General features: G+C 48.4%; 1 protein-coding gene across 1 annotated transcript in view; it reads right to left on the minus strand.

Moving 5' to 3' along the window:
• The window catches only part of Htra1 (HtrA serine peptidase 1), a 51,531-nt gene that overhangs the window by 18,328 nt on the left and 13,196 nt on the right, over positions 1-20,007 (minus strand). The window contains exons 2-3 of the mRNA XM_052762965.1: positions 5,494-5,593; positions 4,912-5,116 (exon numbers count right to left, since the gene is read on the minus strand). Of these exons, the coding sequence (XP_052618925.1) occupies positions 4,912-5,116; positions 5,494-5,593 (305 nt within the window). The remainder of the gene's footprint in view (positions 1-4,911; positions 5,117-5,493; positions 5,594-20,007) is intronic.

Consider the following 20,007-nt stretch of genomic DNA (forward strand, 5'->3'; position numbering starts at 1 on the left):
GGGGGATGTTGAGGGGACTGGGATGTGGGGAACTACTTTATGCAGTGAGTCAGACAAGGGGTGTCCCTGGGGTCTAAAGCAGGATGTGATCAAATACCTGAAGGACAAGGGAAGGCCAGAAAGAGAGAATGCTCTAACCCAGGGGATCTGTGAGGAGATGTCGAGGGGAGCGGAAGGGTGAGGGAAGGGGCTCCAGATCAAGTCAGGTGATCCTAAGGAGTTCAGGACACTTTGAAAGAAAGGAACCTACGGAGGGTTTGCATGGGACGGTCGGGACAGCGGCCAGAGGAATCAGCACAGCTGGAAAAACAGCTGTGTGACAAAAGGCATCTTCCTTCTACCTTATTAACACTTCCCGGTATTTCCGCCCAGGCTCCTGCTCCAGACTGAAGACCCCCGATCAGTTCACTTTCTGTGTTTCCCTCCATCTCTCATGGCTCTATCTTCCTCTTAAACTGCTCAGGAAAAAGGATGAAAAAAAAAAAAATCCTGCCTTTGGATAAAAGTTAAAAATATTCTGTACACATGGCCAGTGGCTCATGTTAAACACATCTGGAAGTAGTTTGTAGCCCAAGCTGAACTAGTTTGCCCTCAAAGCTGCTTTCCATTAAAATGTTTACATGTGTGATCCCCACCTGCCCCCCAACCTCCAGACCAACATTGACCCCATTGAGGATCCTTAGTTTCAGCTCTGGGGCAGGAGCATCCCATGAGGCTGAGGGAAGACCTCCAAGGGGGTGGCCCACAAAGCTTCCCCATGAGAACCTTTCCCACTAAGTCCTTTAGGGTCTCAAAATACAGCCAGCAGAGTGAATGCACATGTGTCGGCTCAGCAGAGAGAAACAAAAGAGTCCTTTGGTCACAAGCCCAGAAAGCTCTCTGGCAACTGCAAGCCAAGCAGCTTTAAGCCCTTAGAGATGTGAGGCAGGCTCTGAGCCGGAGGAAGTGAAGTTGCTCGGGCAGGGCCTGCGCCGCCGACCTTACACACTGTGTCCTTTTCTGTGAGCAGAACGCAACCACAATGTGCAGTTTTAGGTGCTCACCCTACTTGGGCCGTGTTGAGGCACTGTGGCTCACAGCCCCTCCCAGGCTCTCCAAGGGTGGAGGAGCAGATCCAGCAAAGGAAAGGATGGCTTGAGCTCTCTAAAAGGGAGATGCACATCAAGAGGACAATGACATCAGGTCTCAACTGCACCTTCCATTTCATGACACACAGGTTCAAAAAGGACAATTTCAGGGTGAGTCACAGAACCCTTCAAGCAAACTCATGATGCTGATGAGACACTGGGCCCAGATGACCAGCCCTTAAATTAGTCACTAGACTTGTGCATATGGTGTGTGGTCCAACACCAGCTTCGCTGGGCTGTTTTTAAATGGCTCTGGGGAAGTCCAATCAGATTCTCACAGGACAAAGCACCCTTGGGGGTGATTTTTCTGCCTGAAGTCCCGGCTGACCTCGAACTTGATGCCCTTAAGCTCCTGAACTTGCCTTCACATCCCCGCCCCCCTCCTCAAATTCGGGGACTGTAGGTGTATGCACCACCACACTCAAAATCCTCTTCTGACCTTCCACACCCTGTTTCTTTGTTGTTGCCTAAGAGGACACAATACCAAGCAAGCTCCCCTCCCATCTACTGCCCACCACACGCTGATCCCACCACACACTGAGGGGTAAATTCGGCAGGAACTCAATTCACCTGGGTGGCCAGTTCTTTCCAAATCAAGCTTTGTTACAATCCAGGCCACACTCTCCCCACAGATAACCTTCATCAGAACAGGGACAAACAGGAAAGGCGGGGAGGGGCTAGTCGGCAGAAATCAGGCTTTGATGTGGGCATCTGCAATGTAATAGCCTTTCATTTTCAATTCCATTTTCAAGAGCTACGTCAGTTCAATTTTACATTTCCAAACATCCTTGTGTGGTGGGGATGTGCAGCACAGGTCAAACATCAGGCTTTTGGCTAAAGAGCTAGACTCCTAGGGACTGCCAGAAACCCTACACACAGCTCCTCTGTTGAGAGCTTTCACATTTTGCCTGGATATGCCAGAGGTAACGCGAGGCTCCTGTCTCCATATTGGCTCAAAATCAGAAAAGAATATCCCTGGGCTGGAAGCCGTCACATGGTATGCACCCACGCATTCCAAACATGAAATTACTTGAGGAGACAGCTCACACACCACGCAGGCCAGAGCCCTGCCTGCAGATGGCCAGGAGGCCCCCAATGCTGGCTGTCTTCCATGAACTCAGTGGGTCTGAAGGTCCTACATGTGGCCACTGGCTGGGCTATTCTGGCCAACCTCCTTCCGGTGCTACCACCGCATTCTAGACACCTTGCTAGCAGCATTCCTAAATGGGGATGTGCCAACCTATTTAAGGTCGTGCTATTCCATCCCATGTATAAAGGCCAGGCTCTGTCCCTATGGAGTTGGGTACCTGGAATCTGCAGCCTGGCTCTGGGGAGGCTAGGTGCGATAAGGAGCAGGCGCATTCTCTGAGCATTCTATCTTCCTTTTTTTTTTTTTTTTTTTTGTTGGTTTTTCGAGACAGCGTTTCTCTGTAGTTTTGCGCCTTTCCTGGAACTCACTTTGTAGACCAGGCTGGCCTCGAACTCACAGAGATCCTCCTGCCTCTGCCTCCCGAGTGCTGGGATTAAAGGCGTGTGCCACCACTGCCCGGCTCTATCTTCCTTTATAAAGTGGGAATAACACAGCTACCCTGTATATTAGAGAAAGGTTAGATGTGGAGGCAGAGCCTGGCCCAACTATCTTGGAACAAATAAACACATTTAGAAAGATAAACTCTTGATAGAAATTCCACAGTAACCTAGCAGAAATAACACACAGCTGTGACCTCACTAAAGTCAGTCACCCACATGGGCACAGAGCCTGTGTCTACTACAGCCCTTCAGTCCTGTCCTCACCGCTCAGCCTCTGAGAAGGTAAGGGAATGGGTCAGGTGTGGGGGTGAATGCTTGGTCCTGTGGTTTTCTGAAAGAATGCTATTTCAAAAGGATAAAAGGACCCAGCGTCCCACTGCCCCAACACTACACTGAGCTGTCTCTCTATCCAATAGCCAGAGCACACAGTAGGACTTCACACCTAACTGATTTCATAGGTAACAGTCAGATGAGAAGCAAGCAAGAGCTTCACAAGAAGAACTATACTTCATTAACTACCGGGCGGGCGGGTGTCTTTTACTGCGCCAACCACAAAATTCCCACTGACCCTCCTACCTTCCATCTAAAGGAATTTCTGAGGACAGGAAGAAAGCAGAAACTGCAGTCTCACCACTGTGCAAACAGAGATCACATCACCATGTGATCTACATGAGGTGGAGTGGGAAGTTCTGCTGGTGATCCAGTAAGAACTGGATTTAGTGTCAGGTGTGAAGACTTTGCTAAACAAGGCTGGAAGATGTGGCCGAGTTGGTAGAGTGCTTGCCTAGCTCCCACAATGCTCTGGTTTGATTTGCAATACTGTATAAACCTGGCTTGGTCCTGCATTCTCACATACAGAAGGTAGAGACGGGGGAATCAAAGGTTCAAAGCCACCTACAAGTTTTAAAATGTGTTTGAAGGCAACTCGTGCTACATGAGACTTTGCTGAGCAAAAATAACTGCAAACAGAATATCAAATTTAAAAAAAAAAATGTTCTTTTCCTTTAATTTAAAAAAAAAAATGCGCCGGGCGGTGGTGGCGCACGCCTTTAATCCCAGCACTCGGGAGGCAGAGCCAGGCGGATCTCTGTGAGTTCGAGGTCAGCCTGGGCTACCAAGTGAGTTCCAGGAAAGGCGCAAAGCTACACAGAGAAACCCTGTCTCGAAAAACCAAAAAAAAAAAAATGCAAGCGTGGTGACGCACACCTTTAGTCCCAGTTCTTGGGAGGCCGAGACAGGTGAATCTCTGTGAATTTGAGGCCAGCCTGGTCTACAAAGTGAAACACAGAGAAACCCTGTCTCAAAAATCACACACACACACACACACACACACACACACACACACACACACACACAAAAACCCTAATTAATTAATTAAAAAATAAATTAATTAATACAGGTAAAACTAGAAGTAGAATCTGAGCTGCAAACACCCCCAACCTCCAAAGCAATTTCATATAAGCATTTCTCAGATTGAGCTCACTTTCACTATGTTTGGTCCTGCCCCAAACTCACGTGCTCATAGAAAATCATAATTTGGGCAGATATGGCATTCTAGCCCTTTTGCAGTGGGCTATGTGTGCATTAGCACACGAAAGATTCTAAGGGGCTCAAGGAGATGTTAATTTTGTCTTAAGGTTCCCAAAACCTTGAGTATAGAAAGCTTAACAAGGACCTAGAGAGAAGACTCCGGCTGAAAGAACACACTGCTTTTGCAGACATCCCACGTCACAAAGATTCAGTTGTCAGGTGGCTTATAACCCTGTAACTCCAGCTCCAGGGTATCCAACATCTCTAAGTACATACTCACATACAAACTCAACACAGGATCAAAAATAATTCTTAAAAATCTTTTTAAATCCATTGCATACATACTGAGAATCCAGGACACCTCCAGTTATGTATATGGAGACAAATATCTTTGTAACAGATGCCTCACCATCAGGGATAGGAGTCTCTATTCTCCCCAGTTATCCATTAACTTCTTTAGAGTCTGTTGTTTTATAAAGATAAAATGCTACCAATTAACTAATTAATTAAACTTAAAACCTCTGATCTGAGAGTCAGCTTCCCGAGTCCCTCCTCTCCGGCCCAGGCCCCTCTGGTGAGAGCTGTCTGGCCTTACAGCTTCTGCATCGTTGCTGTAAGCTCCAGGGCACCAAAGAACCCTGGTGTCCTCACTCTCTCCAGGCCTGGCATCTGAGAGCTGGGCTGTGCAGGCTGGGGAGGCACTCGGGCCTCAGGAGCGTCTCACCTGATGGTCAATTTTGATAAGAGCGATGTCTGCCTTCTCATCCACATCCTTGATTTTGGCTTCATAGGTAGCTCCGTTCTTCAGCTCAACCTTGACCCGGTTTTTGTTGGTTACCACGTGAGCGTTTGTCACAATCAGTCCATCCTCGGACACGATGAATCCAGACCCACTAGCCACGGGCACCTCCCTCTTTGAAAAGGGAAGCCTGAAACAGACATTAGTTAAGCTTGAACACCTCAAAACACTCACAAACATACACAAGGAAAAGACTCTGCAAGAGCAGCCCATGCACATCCAGCAAGTGTTTAACGTTTTAAAAATAACACGAAGCTACTTTTTGGAATGAATCAAAAATTCCACTTAGAAAATATTCCCTGGGAATCTCTTCAGAGCTAGAGAGTTATTAAAAGAAGGGCCAAGATTATAGATTTAAATAGGAAAATTTTCCTAAGGCAGGGAACTCTATCATAATATAGGAATCTACCCAGTGACATTCCTGACACTTTAATGTGCTTCAAAAATAGCTCTGTCATTTATTAGTGAGAGCTTCAGACATTACGGGAAAAGGAAGGCGCTCCTTACTTGCGATATAGTTCAATGTGAACCACAGCAGGAGCGATCTTCTCCACCACATCGGCAATAAAGTTGTATTTATGGCGCAGACTGTTGGGATCTTCCTGCCCTGAGAACCAAAGCAAAGAGGAGACAGTTGAGTGATGCTAGGCCTGTGCTGGAGCCTGGAACAAGATCTGGGTTAGAGGGCGCCACAATGCACTGAAGTATCAACACACACATACATACACGCACACTCAGGCACACAGACAAACACACACATACACTTCCACACATATGCCAACACGCACACATACAGAACAAATATGAGCATATGCACACATATACACATTTGCATGATCATACATACATGCACATTTGTACATACACATTTGTATAATCATACACATGAGCATTATGAGCATATGTGCACATATACCCATCTGTATATTAACATCACACACACACACACACACACACACACACACACACACACACCCCTCTGTGGAAGGGAAACCATCATTCCCTAGGCTCTGGACTAAGAACTGGGACCTTTCCAGTCCTCTTGTGACCCATCACAGCTGCATGTCACCAGGCTCCCCCAGAAGTTCCAGGGCATCTGTGGATTATTCCTGTTTCCCTAAGGTCTACAGTACTCCAGCTGGGCAAAGGGACATGCAGGAACCAGCTTCCCATGCTGGAAGGGTGCCTCCAAAAACAACGAGGCCTCCAGTGCTCTCTTGTTCCTCCTCAGTCTGGTTCCCCTCCCTAAGCTGCTGGACACAGCCAAGAAATCTGATCTCTCTTCCCACGGTGTGATGTTCTCAGGTTCAGGAAAAGGACTACAACTTCTAGGGAGATAAACTAACTTGACAAATTCATGACAGAAGCATCTTAACATGTCTGCTTTCAAAGCCTTTTAACTTTCCATTTTCTTAGGGACTTTGAAAGTAAGTATTGTTACCATATTATATTTGGGGAAACTGAGGCAAGGATTTCCCCATGAATACCAAATGGTCTGAATAACGAACATAAACAACAGGAACATCTGGGAAGTGCCCCCTTCCCCTGCAACTCCATGGTTTCATCAAATACACAGGTTTTCCACTTCACAATGGCCATCACATGGATCTGCTTCTCATCGGTTACCATGAAGAAGGCAACTTACGGAAGGAAGCGTTTATTAGGAGTTACATTCCAGGAAGATGAGAGCCCATCACTGTCTGGGTGGCACGACCAGGAAGCCCAGAGCTCACATCCTCAACCACGAGCACAAACCAGAGAGAGAAAAAAACTGGAAGTGGTGAAAGGCTTTTAATCTCAAAGCCCATCCCCAGTGACGCGCTTCCTCCAGCAAGGCTGAACCACCAAGACCTTCCTGAGCAGTGCCACCAATGGGGAACCGAATGCTGAGGTACCAAAGCCTATGGTGGTGGTGGTGTGTGTGTGTGGGTCCTTATTTAAACTACCACAGTTCCTCTCCCTGGTCTCTATGTACTTGTGATTAATTGGTGTGTCCCCTGAACACCCAAATAAAAGATGGAACTATGGGAGTAGAACATTCACATTCCTTCTGAACACAGAGTCTGGCAAACATCACTGAGAAACAGCTGTAAACAAGTGCATCTGGGCTTCCTGGGACCAGCTTCCTGGGCAAGAACCAAGTGGAGGTTTAACTCCAGCTGGCCAGCAACCAGAGGGCACGTGGTATTCTGAAACCACCAGAAGCACAGCTGTGGGACTCCTGCCTTGAAGAATAATTAACTCGCTTCTCCTTTCTGATGTGCCATATTAGGTATAAGACGATCTGCCCACATAAATATGAACATAAATATGGGTTTTTCAGGCTCAAAAGAGAAGCAGGTGCCTTTCTCACACAGAGCAGGGAAAGTGACTCCAAGGTCTGTCCACCAGAAAAGCTACAAGAAGGGTCTAGCCTAGGCACATGAAGACCTGAGACCCATCCTAAGTCCACAGGGTAGCCTCCATTTTCTCACCAATAAAATGGGCCTGTTGCCGCCAGGATGAGTTGTGTGTGTGTGTGGTTTGGTCCTGATGGTTCATGACTGGAACATGCAGCCTGACGGGAAGCATCAAAACAAAGAGCCTGTGGCTCTGGGAATGGATGCAGGGCTCTCCCATTCGGTAGATGAGGCAGAAGGAGCGGAGAGAGAGGAGAGATAGACAGCGACAAGCCAGCTGCTGACTCCCATTACTGTCGCTTGGTCAACATCCATGTAGAAACTGAACAGAAGCAGCTAAACACAGGAGGACCCACAACTGCTCAAAGACGGACAAAACATCAACCCAAGGAGAAGAGACGTCAGGGAGAAGAGACGTCAACCCAAGGAGAAGAGACATCAACCCAAGGAAAAGAGACATCAACCCAAGGAGAAGAGACGTCAACCCAAGGAAAAGAGACATCAAAGAGAAGAACTGTCAACCCAAGGAGAAGAGACGTCAACCCAAGGAGAAGAGACATCAACATAAGGAGAAGAGACATCAAGGAGAAGAACCGTCAACCCAAGGAGAAGAGACGTCAACCCAAGGAGAAGAGACGTCAACATCAACCCAAGAGTAAACCCAAGAAGGGATGTGTGGCTTCTGCACCTGCTGTGTCAGAACACCTTCATATATAAAGCAGGTGGTTACTTCCCCCCCCACCCCCCACCCCCCACCCCCCCACCCCCCCACCCCCCCCACCCCCGTTTCTCTCTCATTTAACTGGAGGGAGCTGCTGCTGCTACAGACACCCTGGTGGCCCTGCTGCTCTGGTCTCCACCACAGTCCTCCGACCTCCTTGTGAAATGAAATGGTCAACCCAGACAGACACCCCCTACAGGTGAAGCCAGGTTGGCTCTGCCAAAACCTGCTCTCCCCGGGAATGCAGAGGGCTGGAGGTCGCTGCATCTAGACCCCTCATCAGGGGAAGAATGCCAAACACTAGCTCTGCGCTCTAATGGTCATTGATGGCTCTGGGCACCACATCCGCTACTGTGTGGCCTCAGTCGCATCACCATACTCTACTCCTCTAAGCTCAGTCCCTTATCAGGAAAAAAAAAAAGTGACAATAAGAACACAGAGCTCAGTTGGGCAGTGGTGGCGCATGCCTTTAATCCCAGCACTCGGGAGGCAGAGGCAGGTGGAGCTCTGTGAGTTCAAGGCCAGCCTGATCTATAGAGGGAGTTCCAGGACAGGCACCAAAGCTACACAGAGAAACCCTGTCTCGAAAAAAACAAAACAAAAAAAACCACCAAACCCACAGAGCTCGGTGTTTGCTTCACAGAATGAGAATGTATGACCCCTGCCCGGGAAGCGCTTGATGAAGCCACAGAATATAGCTTAAGAAGAGAACGGCTGTTCAGGAGGCTCTGGGCAGATGTGAGCACTTTGGATATCATTGAAAGAAGAGGGATAGGAGGGAGGCAGAGGTGCAACCTATGCAAACTCAAGTGAGTCCTAGAGCTCAACAGTGTTACAGTGGCCACTCCTGCACTGGTCTGAAGGGTCACCTGTGATCATAGCCTGTGCCTGTTTCCCAGCTCACACAGCTTTGTGGAAAAGGGCCAGCGGTTGGGTCATACATGCTCTAGCCCAAACTGCAACCCAGGTGGGCATTCAACCCCAAAGGAGCGACTTTGAAGGCAGCAAGTCCAGCACACCCTGAGGATCATGACCCCACACTCTTTCTGCACTGTTCCCTTAGCCTAGAAATTAGAAGGAGGGACGTCTATGGGGCTGAGGCAGGCCCTTCCTAACTGCTCCATGGCTATACAGAGCAGAAAGCTGGGACTGGGGGATGCCTCTACAGTGAAGCAAGAGAGGAAAATAAAAGGCATGGAGTTTGGAAAGGATAAGTGAGTTTCAGTGCCATAAGAAAACGGATCAATATACAAAATCCATTAGATTTTGTATATTTAGCAATAAATAATCACAACAAAAAAAACTTTAAAATATCGTAGCGACATCAAAAAAATTAAAATCCTTGGGAAAATATTTAACAAAGGTTGTCCAAGAACTAACTATTCATTGAATGCTCCAAAAGAGTGTCAAAACAAATTAAATAAGACCTAAATAAATGCAGAGAAATACCAGACTTGCAGTTTGGAGACTCAAAGTTGCTACATTTTCAATTCTCCCCAGGAGAATGTACAGATTAAAATACACTTCCCATAGAAAAATCTCAGGAGTCTTGGTAGAAACTGATAACCTACTTCTAAAATGTATGTCAGCAGTAAAGGCCTCTAACGTGCACAGTGAGCCTCAGGACAGAAAACCTGAACGACTTACAATAGGACTTCATTTTTAAACAGAAAATTCTAAATAACCAGGATTAGCAAGCAGAAAGATGAGTCACAGCAACTTACAGAGATAAATCTTTCCACTTAGCTAATAAATATTTAGTATTACTGATTTTAACACAACAAATGGCCCATTAAGTAAAGCCAACAATTTCTTATAACTTTATGAGCTCATGGCTGCCAGGATTCAATCCCAAGAAAGCAAATGACCTGTCTCTCTCCTTTATAAACTATTAGGCACACCACTTCATAAATGTCAAACCCATCATCTCTGGAGGTTTACGGAGAGTGTGTATTAACCACTTTCATTTATTTCTTTATGTTTTTGACTCAAGGTACATAGCATAGGCCTGGTTGTCCTGGAACTCACTGTGTAGACCAGGCTGGCCTCCAACTCACAGAACTATGCCTGCCTCTACCTCTGGAGTGCTGGGACTAAAGGTGTGCTCCATCAAACTTAGCCTTCTTCAGTCTTGTTTTTCTTTTTGTTTCCTTTGCGGAGAGGGGGGAGTATTAACTACTTTCAGCAATTTCCTTCTATGAGGAAGGAGAGAAACACACAGTTTGGAGAAGCTTCCATACCCATTACAGAATGTTTACTGAAAAGAACAGGACCCCAAGTTCAGAAACTGACCCTCAGCCTGATGGGGGACGGATTCCAAGAGCCTCAGCAGATGCTTATGTTCCTTAAGTAAAGGGCGTGGTGTGTTTCATGCAACTTACACATCCTCCCACGCATGGTAAGTGGGTTCTAGATATCTAAACGTAGCCAATACGGTGTAAATGTCATGTAAATGGTCACTATCCTACTGTTTAAGGAATTTTCACAAGGTGGAAGCCTACACATGGTCAGTACAGATAAAAGTTTCTTCTGTGCATGTAAGAAAACTAAATTATATAGATATTTGCATTAACTATATATAGTATATGCATACAAGAAAATTATACATATATATATATATACACACACACACACAGTGGGAGGGAACATATACGTGATAGATGGAAGACAGATAAGTGACAGGTGACAATGACATCACCATGGTAATTAATGTAGCTCAGTGGGTAGAAGGCAGGGCTAGCCACCAGAGGCTTTCAGTTCCATCCTCAGCACTGCCTGAAGAGGGAGGGCAGAGTCACACAGTCCGTAACCCTAACCATGCTAGAGCTGGAAGCCGGACGTTGAGGACTTCAAGCTCCTATTCAGCCTCAGCAGCCCCTGGCCCACTTGGCTCCGTCTCTAAATGAAAAAAGGTAAATAGCCGGGCGGTGGTGGCACATGCCTTTAATCCCAGCACTCGGGAGGTAGAGCCAGGCGGATCTCTGTGAGTTTGAGGCCAGCCTGGGCTACCAAGTGAGTTGCAGGAAAGGTGCAAAGCTACACAGGGAAACCCTGTCTCGGGAAAAAAAAAAAAAAAAAAAAGGTAAATAAATTGATGATCGCTGACTGATACCCAGAGAGAGCCGTTGTGTGGCCCACTGAATCCATGGCTGAGAAGCCTGAAGACACACAAACACAAAGCTGACTATCTGACATCATACATGATCATATGATCACGTTTACAAAAACTGGTTACAGTAAAAATGAAAAAAAAAATCACAGATGGACTTTTTTGCCTTTGTTTCTTTTGAGTAGCTCTCAAAACAATACACACACAGGAGGTATGTAGTTTAGATACATGAAAATCTGTGTTTCCTTCACCTCTAAGGCAGGAATGCCCTGCGGAGATGAGAATGGAGTCATAGAGAAGGTCATGAGGAGCTCAACGCCATGATTCTCACTCTCTGTTACAAGGCGCCTCAGAGCACACGGCAAATCCATGGGATACTCCCCCTTCCTGGTGACAGCAGTATCTAGTGGACATCTTGTAAATGAGTTCAGGGTTGTTCAGTTTCAAAACTGTGTGTCACCACATTCCTGGGATGATTCCCTATCCCCACAAGGTGAGGCCACCGGCAGTTGCTTTGATGAAAGGAACAGAGCACGGAGAAATGACTCAGCATTGGAAACCGTGGAAGCAGTACGGACTCTGATACCGGAAAGGTCAAGGGCCACTAGTCTCATTTGCCTTCCCGTTATTGTTGTTGTTGCTATAAATACCACAACCAAAAGCAACCTGAGGAGAAAATGGGTTCTTTCGTCTTACAGTTACAATCCACCATCCAGGGAAATCAGGGCAGGAACTCATGAGGAAACCGTGGAGGAATGACTGCTTCCTGGCACGCTCTCCCTCGCTCCCACCTGGCTTCCCTAGCTAGCTTCCTTACACAGTCCAGGACCCCTTGCCTAGGAATGGTGCTGCCCGTAGTGGGCTGGGCCCTCCTCTAACAATTAGCAATCAAGAAGACGCCCCACAGAGCCATCTGATTAGCAATCCCCCAAGTGAGACTCACTCAGCTAACTCTGGTTCCTCTAAGTGGATACCTGAAGAGTCATCAAGAGGGACATATATCCCCTTCATGGGAAACAGTGGTGACTGTGAAATGAAAGGTAATTGTTTTTTCCCTAATGACTACTAATAAGTTGTTTGGATATCACGCTCGACAAATGGAACTCTTTGGTATAGTTTTGGCCTGGGAAAGCCATAAATAAAAAATTTACTGTGACATACTGTCTTCTAGGAAGGAGAGGAACACACAGTTCAGATACACTGAGACTGTCACAAGCCAGGAAAGTTTGGGAACTTCCAATACCACTGAATCCCTACACCCGGTGTGAAAGACGCAGAGAAGAATGAAATCTCCCAAACAGGGTCCCGTGGACAAGGGGCCCTGGCAGCCCCCAGTGTAAGGGCTACTGCAAAGCACTAACATGTGGAAAGTGTGTAGAGGGAAAACAGCTCATCCGCTGCAGCTGCTTGAGTATTATGGGTTGCACACGAAGTGTCCCCCTCAAGGCTCATATGCTGAAGGAAGGTTTGTTTGGTCGCCAACTGGTGATGGGTCCAATCACTGAAAGACTTTGACTTCACCAATGGGCTGACCCACTGATGAAGTAGTCGTGTGGTGACATCATTGGGGGATAGCAGGAGATGGGGCCTGGCTGAAAGGAGACCACTGGGGTGCACCTTTAGGTCTCCAGATTTTCCCTTCTCCCCTCACTCCCATCCTCCTCCCCCCCCTCCTCTCTCCCCGCATCCCCTTCCTGCAAGTGTCTCACAAGCCCACTGAAACGGAGCCAGTTCACCACAAATCTTTCCTCCCTTGGCACTGGGGGTGTAACTCGGTCAGCAGACTGCTTGCCTACCACGAAGGAAGCCCTAGGTTACCGGGTGCAGTTGCTGGTAGCATTCCAGGCAGGCCGGAGGACCAGAAACTCAAAGTCATCCTTGGCTACAATACTGAGTTCAATGCCAGCTTGAGATTCCTAAGATCTCGTCTAAAAAAAACAACACAGAACAAAAACCACTCTCCTCCCGAGTTGTTCGTAGCAAGAATTTTGTCACAGTGACAAAAACCTAACAAAGATGTCACAGGCTCTGTCCTTCTGTCACACAGCAGCTACCCCGAGTGACATACTGCACAGAGAAGCACTACTGCCCAAGCCAAGGTCTCCGCTATCATCATTAGCTAGCTCTTGCTTTGCCAACACTGGGGGCCAGTGCCTTACAACAGCTCCAAGGGGCTCTGCCTGTGTTTCCGGATCTTCTAAGAATGTTAGTCTCCTCCCTCTCAGTCCCCAAAACACGGGGCTCCACTCCAGCCCTCTGTACTCACACCCATTTTGCTTCCTGCCTGGAATACTTTATTCTTCCCTACAGCTAGTCAAATCCCACCCAGCCTTCAATATTGGCAGTAAAATACTAGGCAATACTAGCCAATAAGACTATGGGCTTAAGCACAATGCTAGACACAGATGTTTCCTCTAGTTTTTCTTCAAAGCCTGCAGGGTGGCTCTTATGCCTGAATCTATACAGAAGGAAAGTGTGTTGCTCAAAGCCCCAGAACTGGATTAAGGATGTCGTTCAACTGATAAGAGTGTTCGCCTAGTATGCAGGAAGCCATGGCTTGGGTCCCCAGTACCACGCAGTAATCCAGGCATAGTGGAACCACACCTGCAATCCCGATACTCAGAAGATGAGGACAGGAGGATCAGAAATCTAAGGTCATCCTTGATGCCTATCAAGTTCCAGGCTAGCCTGTGCTACAGGAAACCCAGCACCTGCTCCCCACCTCCCCCCAAAAAGCCTCAGAGATGGAGAGAAGCAAAGCAGGAGACTGAGCCATGCACAGAGGCTCCCCATTGATCTCTGCATTCTACATTCGTGGCCTCCATCCCTAGCCCCAGCTCTTTCAACCTCTTCCAGCACACACCACTGTGGGAAGCCAATTCACACTTCTGAACTGGAAGATCCGGCCAGGGTGCAAATCCAGCAGCCCAACCTTCACTTCCAGCAAGAACAATCCCGCCATCTAATTTCTCTGCAGAGTTGATACGCACAGCTAATTTGGGAAACAGAACACAGTGTATTCGAGGGAAAAGAAATGAATCCTCCTTTATTCCCAGGGAACGGCCTGTTCCCCAAATTCAAATCAGTTGCAAGTACAGATTGATCAAATCCTTGGCATTTTGATGCCCTGTCCTACATTCAACACTGGCTACATCATCTGCAGGGCCCAGGGTAAATGAAAATGAAGCTTTTGTTCAAAAGACTGAGAATCTCAAGGCAGCGACTGCAGAGCATTAAAACAGGTGGGACCCTTCTGACTGTAGCTACAGCACCCTGTTGTGACTAGATGGGTCCATGCCCAAAGATGCCAGTCTGTCAGCATTTCAACTTCTTCTGACTTTTAAAGCCATGCTAGGGTTTCTAGAGGTCTGGCCCACTCTGTGGAGCCAAGGAAGCCCACTGACCGTCTACAGGGGCTCACATCTGCTGTGAGATGAGGAGCCTTCCTTGTCCTTGGTGATCTGCAATGTCAGGAAGTGCCCACAGACAGAAGAGGCAAGCTATAGAACCACAGGCAGACCCCCTCCTCAGGCTGGGGCTCCTCTACTTCACAGTGAGAGAGTTCTGCTGGGTGGAACTTACCAGCTCTCAAATCAATTCCCCCCCTCTAATTTCTTCAACTCCAATACTAACACAGGCAGTCATACCTGAATTCATATCTGAAAGACTTTAAATAAAAGTGTGGGTCATTTACGACAGAAACCAAGACTCAAGGAAAGGAGAGGTGTGAAGAAAGAGGAAAAACACACAAGGGTCACACCAGGACCTGCTCAGCAGGAGGCCAAGGGGATGAAAGGGCCTGGGCAGGCCCATGAAGGGACAACATGTCTTCCTCTCTGGCATTTCAAGTTCAGATTGGCTTCCTTCGGCCATGTAGGCCTGGCCAAGTAACACAAGTCATTTCAAGGCACTAGAATGCCTTGGACAGAAGTTGGAGAGGAAGGCCAGTGAGGAATGTGTGTGTCCATTCACACTGGAAGGGCCTTGACCACCCTGATCCCTCGACCGCCTGAGGTCCAGAAGCCATTATCTAGGAGACTGCCTCCTGCAACTCTGGCTGCTGTGGAGCCTGAAGTCCTGCCCAGGAGTCTAGAAAAAAAATCTTCCCCGGGCTCCCACAGACCCAAGTAAGCATTCTCCCACTGGCAAAGCCATTAGAAATAACGCAGACACACACAGCAAGCCCCCTGCGGGTGTGGAGGAAACCGGGAGTGATCTTTGGGAAAGGTCCAGTGTGTGAAGGGGTAGGACATACTCCTCAGCTGTCACCATCACCTTCCCAACAGACAACAGTCACCATGGGAGGTCCAGCCTCTGGGGCTGAAGCCTTCAAATGCCAGCAGATCTTAAATACAGATGATCAGATCACCCTGCTGAGAATCTACAGCCACATGGGTACACACCGGGCATGTCCTCTTCTTCATCCTCGGGCTGCCCCAGAGTCCTGTGTTGTATTTCATATTTGGGTCAGTCTGAAGCATGACCTAATGACAAGTAACTACAAAGAGCTAGCTACTAAGTCAACGTAGGCCCAGGAGAAAACCTCCCCCGACTCCAGGGGCCCATTGCAAGTGCTCCCACCTGCACCAATCACAGGGTAGCGTCTGTGCTGGACTCCAGGGCAGAAGAGGGCAGCTGGGGGCTGGAGTGCAACTTCAGCCAAGCCCCCAGCACTCCCACCTCAAGCCGCAGCCCTCATGCCTGCACTGCCTGCTCACCCCACCCCCCACTCTGTTAGTCTGCACACGCACATGGATATGTGTGCACGAGGGCTAGAGGTAAGCCACGAATGTCATCCTTCAGAACATCCATCACCTTGTTGGTTGGTTGGTTAGTTGGTTGGTTGATTGGTTGTTTGGTTGGTTGGTGTTTTGAGACAGGGTTTCTCTGTGTAGCTTTGGAGCCTGTCCTGGAACTCACTCTGTAGACCAGCCTGGCCTCGAACTCACAGAGACCCACCTGCCTCTGCCTCCCCAGTGCTGGGATTAAAGGCGCGCGCCACCACCGCCCGGCTGTTGGTTTGTTTTGAGATGGGGTCTCTCACTGGGACCTGGGGCTTGCCGATTTTGCTCGGTTGGCCGGCTTATCCTGTCTCCACCTCCCCAGTGCTGGGACTACACGCGTGACACCCCACCTGGCGGTTTACATGGGTGCTGAGAGTCAGCTCAGGTCTTCAGGCTTACCTGGCAAACACTTGACTGCTCAACACACTTCCCTGCTGGGGGGACATGCACTGAAGGAGACACACAGGGCAGCAAGAAGGAGCAACCTGCAGGGTGAAATTAGCAACACCAATTGCTGGAACCAGCCGGTCACTGAAGGAAGAAGAAAGTGCCTGGAACATCCTTACGCAACACACTGAGTCCACACCTTGACATACTCACGCAGCACACTGAGTCCACACCTTGACATCCTCACGCAGCACACTGAGTCCACACCTTGACATCCTCACACAGCACACTGAGTCCACACCTTGGGACCTTCCTTGTAAGGGTAGAAATACAGGCAACTGAGACCCAAGGCAGGTATGAGTAGCATGTTGAGACAGAACCAGAACCAGCAGCTGGTGGCGGGTGGTGTGTGCTGCAAAATCAGGAAGGGGAACAGATGGGGAGGAGTGTGCAGAACAATCATGGAGGGGAACAGACGATTTGTCCCCAAGAAAAGCTCCCTTTGTGAGAGTTCTTGCTGAACTGGAGAATGGCCTGAGAGGCCAAAGGCAAAAGTCCAGATGAGCAGAGTGGGGAGGAGGGTTGGAAAGCTCCGAGGAAAGAGGCGTGGGCCCAAGGGAAACTTGCAGGGCTCCTCCTCTGACAGTGAACTCGGACTGCTTTCTCTAAGGGTCAGGGAAACCTGTAGGCTTGATGGGGTATAAAGCAAGTTGGAGATGGGGCTTCCTGTTGTAAGCAGATGTGCCTGGAGGTAAGAAAAAGTATAACTCAGTAATCACAGCAAAGACGTCCCACCAGGTTCATAAGCCTCAAACTCAGACTGGATGGCTGTGTTCTGTATGCCCCACTGTGTTAAATTCCAATGCCAGCCTCAGTCAGCAGGGCTCCAGTGCGTGCTGGGACTGAGGGGAGAAGGCAGAGAAACACATTCCAGGAAACCAGAACCCCTTTTCTGAGTGGGGCTGTGACTGTAAAGTCCGGGGTGTTGAACACGGGCTACAGGCAAGAGAGGCGGGCCTGGGCGGAGAAAAGACGCACGAAGGGCAGAGGCTGAGCAGCAGCAGGAACAACCAGTGGCGGAGGTCTAAGATTAACCCGAAAACAAAAGCCTGCGCCATCATCACCCGGTACTGCCTGCAGAGAGACACAAGAAGGAAACAGTGCAGACACACTCCTTGGTGTCCCAGGGGTGAAGCTCATGCAATGAGGATTTTGTCCACTGGCATAGGGCAAGGCCATCTTATTTTTCCCCTTTTTTTTGGGGAGGAGGGCGGGGTGGGAGGACACTCAAGGTCTCACTATGTAGTCCCGGCTGAATTTGTGGCAATACTCTTGCCTCTGCTTTCCAAATACATGCCTGGTTCAGTTATTTCTTATGATTAAAAACTGGAGATGAGGGCACTAGGGATATGGCTCAGTTGGCAGAGCATCCAGTATACACAAAGCCCCGAGTTCAATCCCCAATAGGAGAGGATCTGTAATCCTAACACTCAGGAGGTGGAAGCAGGAGAATCAAAAATTCAAGGTCATCCTTAAATAGATAGTGAATTCAAGGACAACCTGGATATATGAGACCTTATCTGCGCCCCCCCAAAAAAGGTGGGCTCTGCCCCTGTCTTTTGCATAAAATTCCCGAGAGTTTCCTGTGACCTCTTTCTTTCCTCCTAATGAATAAAGAAGGAAGAGGAGGTGGAGCCAGGGAGCCTGGCCTTGATTTCCAGCCCACACTGGCACTTCCAAGCATTGGCAGCCCCTCTTTCCGGTACAGTCTCCCAGACGGCTCCACGTGGGAAAAGCTTGCCCTATGCCAGACCTCAGGCTGGGGTGGCTGGGGTGGTGCAAGAGACTGCTTGCAGGGGCCAGGACGAGGCTGCAGTGCCCGGTGTCCAGACAGAGCAGGTGAAGTAAAGGGGGCCGGGTCACCCAAACAAGCCTAAGGCTGTCTCCCCCAACTGACCACATCAGGACCCAACTGGGGGCACCCGGCCAGCTGGCCTGCAGCCCCTAATTGTGCTGTGACTCACAAGCTCGACCTAGTTCTGTAGCTTTGGCTTTCCTGGGAAAAGGTGCCTTTTACAGAAGCATGTATCAACATGTGAATGACACTTTCATTGAAAAATTACTTTCAGTCTCCAGGGTAAGAAATAAGAAAATGATGGGAACCTTGTTCGCATGCCCGTGGTGAATGCTTGGGGCTGATTGTCTTTTTTAGACGTCTCTGAATGGCCAGCATGTGTCTATTATTAACTGCAGGGAGACAGCTGACAGTTCGGCCCACACCACCTCCATCCACTTTCCCCTGATAAGCATCTGGCTCTAGTCCTGACCTTCACACTTGTCTTGACTCAGCTGTCTTCCTGCTATGAGTCCTCTGGTTGTTTTGTCTGGGGCTGCCTGGCTGTTCAGTTCCTGAAACTCCAACCTCCAGGGCAGGGCTGGGAGGTGGGGCCCAGGGGGGTCTAGAGGCCAGAGAGCTGGGACTAGAGCCAAGAGATGGGAAAAGTCCTGCCTCCAAGAAGAGGCCCGAGATGCACCAATGCCCACTTGCCAATGAGCTGCTGTTCCCATGGAGAAGCCGAACTGCAAGGGAGGCTTATAAACCTCCCTTGTATACACCAGAAAGGAAATGTCTCAAGCAAGAAGTGGAAAGGGGACCTGGGTCCAGAAACAAGGCACTTCCTCTTTCTAGGCCTCAGTTAACTTGTCTGTCAGATGAGGGAAGAGGCTAGACCATTTCTGCCATCCTTTCTATAGCTACAAAGAAAGTTTTATGACCTAATAAATCTGAAAGGTACATTTCCTGATCTGGCTTCCTATGGTTCAGTTACCAGTCTCCTCCCAAAAAACCACGAATACATTAATACTGCCTGAACAGTTTAGATTTTCAGGGTGGGATTTATGCGTCCCCAGCAGGGAGAGATGGCTTCCCATAATCACACAATGGGAAGATTTTTTTTTTGTCATAAAATGATTACATGATGCCAGCTGTCAGAGGTCAGTCCCAGCGGACCATGTTATAGGGACCACTTATAGGACACATCTCAAGAAAGGGAATTCCCAGAGACAGGAAGTAGGCTGGTAGCTGACTAGAGCCAGGCAAAGGGAAGTCTGGGGTGACTGCTAATGACTGCTGTGCTTATTTCAGAGCTGATGAGAATGCTCTGTGTTGTAGGAATTTAGCAGGGTCGCTGTATCTGTGGTAGACATTAGGCTGAATAGCTGTTTTCTATAAGTACTTTGACCTTGAAGAATCAATGTGGTAACCAGGAAAGAATCTTTGTAGAAAACAGTGATTGCTTTCTGTGATTTGTAGAATTGTTTTACTGAAGGGGTGTTGCAGCCATCCCATGACTTTGGTCACAAGATGACCCTAGCACACCTCTGAGGCTCTTGGGTTATTGTGTATAGCAAACGACACACCATAAAGGAGTAAAGTCATAAGGGCCTGTGATGCTTCCTTTAGAGAGACATCTAGATTAGATTAGGGACCTTGGTGTGAGGAAATACTTTACCCAAAAAATAACTTTGTGTAACTATCAATAAATACACCTTTGGATGGCTGTTCGGAGTTCAGCCCACCAGAAGAGGCTGGACCTTCCTGCTGCCACATAGGCCTTAAAA

Source organism: Peromyscus californicus, unplaced genomic scaffold, assembly GCF_007827085.1.
Source record: "Peromyscus californicus insignis strain IS unplaced genomic scaffold, ASM782708v3 Scaffold_4__1_contigs__length_199733344, whole genome shotgun sequence".
In the NCBI taxonomy this organism is placed as follows: domain Eukaryota; kingdom Metazoa; phylum Chordata; class Mammalia; order Rodentia; family Cricetidae; genus Peromyscus; species Peromyscus californicus.